General features: G+C 44.5%; 1 protein-coding gene across 1 annotated transcript; it reads right to left on the bottom strand.

The window, feature by feature from the left end:
• Positions 1 to 2,659: 2,659 nt before the first annotated feature.
• Smim42 (small integral membrane protein 42) lies at positions 2,660 to 2,888 on the bottom strand. The gene is given in 2 exon segments (XM_048814937.1): positions 2,660 to 2,728; positions 2,730 to 2,888. Coding segments are annotated over 2 exon segments (228 nt in total).
• Between the last annotated feature and the right edge of the window lie 2,030 nt (positions 2,889 to 4,918).

Below are 4,918 nucleotides of genomic sequence, written 5' to 3'. Positions count from 1 at the left end.
CCAGGCCTGACTGTTCCAGCCCACAGGGGCTCTGGCGCCTCAGATGCCTAGAGAATTCTATCAGTACACTGTCCTTGTTCTTTCTCAGAAACACCTCGGGAGCTGGGCATGGTGGCTTACCCTTGTAATACCAAATTGGGAGGCTGAGGCAGGAGGATCCAAAGTTCAAGGCCAGCCTTTGAAATTTAGTGAGACCCTGTTTCAAAATAAAATAAAAAGGTGTGGGAATGTAGCTCAGTGGTAGAGTACTTGCCTAGCTTGTATGAGGCCCCAGGTTCAACCCCTAGTACCTTAAAAACAAAATGAAAACTCAATAACCAACAAACTTTGGTCCCTGAAGGAGGGACCAGAGTTTCAGTCCTTTTAACTAGTTCCTCTGGTCCCATTGTCCACTAGGTGCTTTCTGGTGGTTGGGGCTTGTTGGCTAGATCCTTATAGGTACAGGGGCTGGATCACCAGACAGACCTGACTGAGGGTGGCAAGGAGAAGCCACAGGAGGAGACAATAGAGGTAGACCTGAGTCACCAAGTCAGGGCAGTCACTGTTGATCTTCTACAAGAGAATACCACACAATCAAGCTAGTGGCATTTTAGAGAGAAAAGACTTCCACTGGAGAAAGAAGTACTTTCTTAAAGCAGGGGATGTCTAACTACCCAGGAGGACTAACTACCCATTTAATTTGAGTTGGAGGGAGAGGGGTCCTTTATCTCCCTGGATGCTTGTTCACTCACCCTTTGCTGCCCTCTGGTGGTCATAAGCTTACAATGCAGTCTGGCTGGTTTGTCATTAAGTCCCAAATAATAGAAACTGAGAAGGTTGGGTGCATAAGGAATTTGGGGATTATGGAGATCCTGGAGGATGGGAAAACATGGGCCTCAGCTCTATGTGAGGGTGACTTACAGTATCTTGGAAGTATGGAACACGGCCCAGGAGTTTTTAAATCCATATTCATAGCTACTAAATGAAGGAATATACTCACTAGAAGGAGTTTTAGAGATCTGTTCCTCCCCACCCCCCACCCCACTGCTCTGTCTCCAGTTGGTATTTCCAACCAGAGTTTTGTGAGATCTGGTCCCACCCATGTCACCAGCCTCATCTTGATGCCTCTTTTTTTTTGACAGTTCGCCCTCTTACCTGCTGCAGGACAGCAGAGAAATATTTGGAGGGTGTCAGGAGCGCTCAGGCTCTTTCTGAAGCTCTGAGGCAGGCACACAACTAGGGTGGCCCTCCTTCCCAGGCACGGATGCGTGGAAACCCCGCCTGCTCACGTCCAGGTACCCATCTCTGTTCCCCTTTCTTTCCTAAGCGGTGTTCAGGATGGAGAATGTCTGGGACAGCCAGCTGCAGAGCAGTGGGAGCTGGCTTTGAACAAAGGGGCCCAAGCGGCTAGAGGCGAGAGGCATCTGTCTCTGTCCTTAGTCACACAGCTTTCCTATTCCATCTGCCAGCCACTTGTGGTCTGTTTGCTCTTGAAGCTCGTCAATCCCCCTAAACCACCACCACTACCACCACCAGGTTCTCGAGGAGCTGTGGCAGGGAGCCCTGTCTGGGGTAGATACCCCTTGGCCCGGTAGTAACACCGATATCTCAGCACAAGGGACCAATTTCTCAATTTCTATGGGTTAAAGTGGAAGCAAAAGACCCATGTTTGAGATACACAGAGTGCATGGTCCAGAATCCAGGAGGGACTTACTCTTATGGAGGGTTGAAACCAGTCCCATGATTCTAAGCCAAGAGGAAAACTTCTAAAGAAGGAGCTATCGGTTTGAGACGTCCAGAGTCAAGTGTATCTAAAAGTGGAGGTCCGGGGACACCTGATTTTATGCTTCTAAGAGGAAAGGTTAGCAGTAGGGTTGGGCATAGAGGTTTATCACCTAGACAAATACCCATTTTTTTTTAAAGCAAATGGTCAAATTCGCCCATGGTAACCCAAACCCAATTGCATGAGAGTACGGGTTTCAAAAAAAATTGCCTCTTTAATTTGGACTTCATTTGAAAAGAGAGTTAATTTGTTCCAAATTCAGAAAAGATAAAAAAAGAAAAAATTATCACTTTAGAATATGATATTTTTAAATTTTGCTAACCCACTAAGTTGGGAGGATGAGAGAAAAGTACTTGGTGTTTCAAATCATTTTTTTTTTTTTTTGAGAATAAATACTCTTTTATTTCCAGCATTAGGTGAAGAGGGGGAAGGGCTTTATCTAGACGGCAGGGTAGGATAAGCTGCTGCATTTTAAGGACTTCCCAGAAGTGAGCTTCCGGTATTGCTTCACTGTATGGTTTTAGATGTGTGAGCTCTCAATGATTTCGATATTCAATAGTCAACACGTGCCCAAGTTAAAAAGGAAGATTTGAGCTTCGCAATCAATTTTTAACTCTCCACAGATTCTTTTTCCTCTGTTAATGCAGAAATCAAGAGCCATTTATAATTTCAGCCTAGAAGATCCAGAGAGAGAAGATATTCAAATTTGGAAGCTGGGTCAAGCCAAAGAACAGCAGGATAAGTGTGTGTTACGAGAGGGGTGGGAGGAGAGGATGGGAACGAGGCCTGGGGGCAAGGTCTGGCGTTGGGGGGGACTGAGTGGCTAAAGCAAGATCTTCTTTTCCAGGTTCTAGCCTCCAAGGTGGCTCTGCCTCTTGGGCCTGCCAGGTCTCCACCTCAATGGAGTCTCCACCGGGAGGCTAGATCTTCAGGCCAGCTTGCCTCCTGCTGTCTGTTCTTGTTGCTAATTGCCTTTGGTGACCTTCCAGGCCAGGATGAGTAGGGTGATCAGAGTCATCAGGAGAGCAGAGAAGAAGAGAACTTTTACTAGGTAGACAGGATCAGATATGGCAGTGGCGAATGTACCCTTGTCCCATGAGAAAACTGGGAGTTGTGGAGAAGACATAGGTTCTCCAAGACAGCGAGACTGGTGGTTAAGCCGACTGTCCACATGACCAGAAAAAACCAAAACCAAAACCAAAAAAAAAACACCAAGAGAGCCGGGTTTGCTCTTTGTGTGATCCTGGGAGTGGAGTTGGAGCGGTATCCAAGTATCTACTGATCCTGTTCCTCACATGGGACCAGTTTCCTTTGGATTTGCAGAGAAGGCAAAGGAAGGAGTTTGCTCAGCAAGGTTGACCCACTGCTTCCCAGGCCAATGGTCCCGAGACAATGGTTGGTAAAGCTTGTGGGTATTGGCTGGAGTTCCCAAGGCTTTGTGATGTCACTGAGGTCTGAGCTAAAGGTTCTAGTCCAGACACCTCTGCACTCATGGATGACCTCCAGATTGCAAAAGGAGTTCTCCAACTGCCTGTGGAAAGATGGTGTCCCTTCAATCCTCTTTTTCAATAATTTTTATTTTGAAGTAATTTGAGATACATAGGAAGTTATACAGAGAGTGAGGCAGGAATATAGGGTCACATTTAAACTGGAGACTGTTGAAAGAAAAAGAATGCATGTTCTATGCTTGGAATAAATGGCAGAAGGACCTTCCCTGACGACATCCATGGCTCCAGAAAGACAAACCAACATCAAACCAAATGCAGATCTGACCAAAACCCCTTCCCTGAAATTAGCTGGGACCCTCATTTAAATGCATTTTCATTGATCTAACACAATTTTAAGCACATTTTGAACCACCTGTGAACTTTTTTTGTATGCAAATTTGTGCTGGCCCAATAAGAGCTTAGGAGTATGTTAATTTCTAGTCCAAAAATGTATATATGCTGTTTACCTCTTGATTTCTTTGCAACGGTGGGATCACCACCTTGCTATACTCATCAGAGTAGTAAGTGATTCTTCCTAACCCTTTCTTTGTTAGCTGTGTTTGAGCTAAAGGACCTGCTGAGCTGTGACAATATATGTAGAGAGATCCTAAGTACCCTTCACACAGTGTTCCCCAATGGTTACCCCAATGGAGCTACAATACAAAATCACAACTAGTGATGTGACCTTGCTAAAATATGCACATACTGTTCAGTGACATCTTATCATGGCTTACAGATTCTTGAAGCCACCACCACAATTAAGATACAGAGCTATTTCATTACACAAAGATCTACTGGTGTCCATATTCTGTCAGTTTGAAATACATGTAGAAACATTATTTTCCTTTAAAACCTTGAACCCTTCCCACCAATAATAATTTTATTAAATACTTCTTTGATAGACATTAGATCCACATGCAGATAATGCTATGTGTTTTACTTCAGTTGTCAAACATAATTTGGAAAACTCGAGAAGGAAAATCTATTGTTCAATCCAGGTCATTTCTGTTTTTTTCTATCTTCAACTTCATTGATTTTTTTTTTTTTAGTAGTTGTATTCTTCAGTTTTAACATTTCCATTTTGTTCTTCTTTTTATCTTCTAAGATTTTTTTTTTCTTTTTGGTTTCAAGTGTATTTATAATTGCTTCTTTGAATTAGTTTTATGATTCTTTCAAATCCTTGTCAGATAATTTCAATATCTGAATCATCTCAGTATTGTCATCTGCTGATTGTCTTTTTCTATTTAAGGTGAGATTTTTCTGGTTCTGGGTATTGATAGGACATTTTGGGTGAGATGAGACTTGGCTCTGGAGAGGCTCTGGCTCTGGGGATTGAACTCAGGGCCTGACACATGCAGTGCTCTACCACTGAGCTATATCCCCACCCCCGCAGGCTTCCTTGGACACCACACTGGTGTGTGTGGGGCGGGGTGGGGGGGTGTCACTTAGTAATGCCAGGCAGGAGAGATGGCCTTGATTCTCCAATCACTCTCCCTTGCAAACCTGGGGTGGGGGAGTGGTGCTTCTCATAGCTGGGTGGACGTGGGATTTCAGACTCCTTAGGTAGCCTTCTCTGATTCTACCTGGCAGGGTCAAGTGGGGTACCTTGTTACCACTGGATAGGGAGTTACAGGCCTTTGGGCAGGGTCAAAAGCCTTGGTTTCACAAT

Source organism: Marmota marmota, unplaced genomic scaffold, assembly GCF_001458135.2.
Source record: "Marmota marmota marmota unplaced genomic scaffold, marMar, whole genome shotgun sequence".
Classification (NCBI taxonomy): domain Eukaryota; kingdom Metazoa; phylum Chordata; class Mammalia; order Rodentia; family Sciuridae; genus Marmota; species Marmota marmota.
Note: the sequence above shows the minus strand (reverse complement) of the source record. Positions and strands in the feature narration are given on the sequence as shown.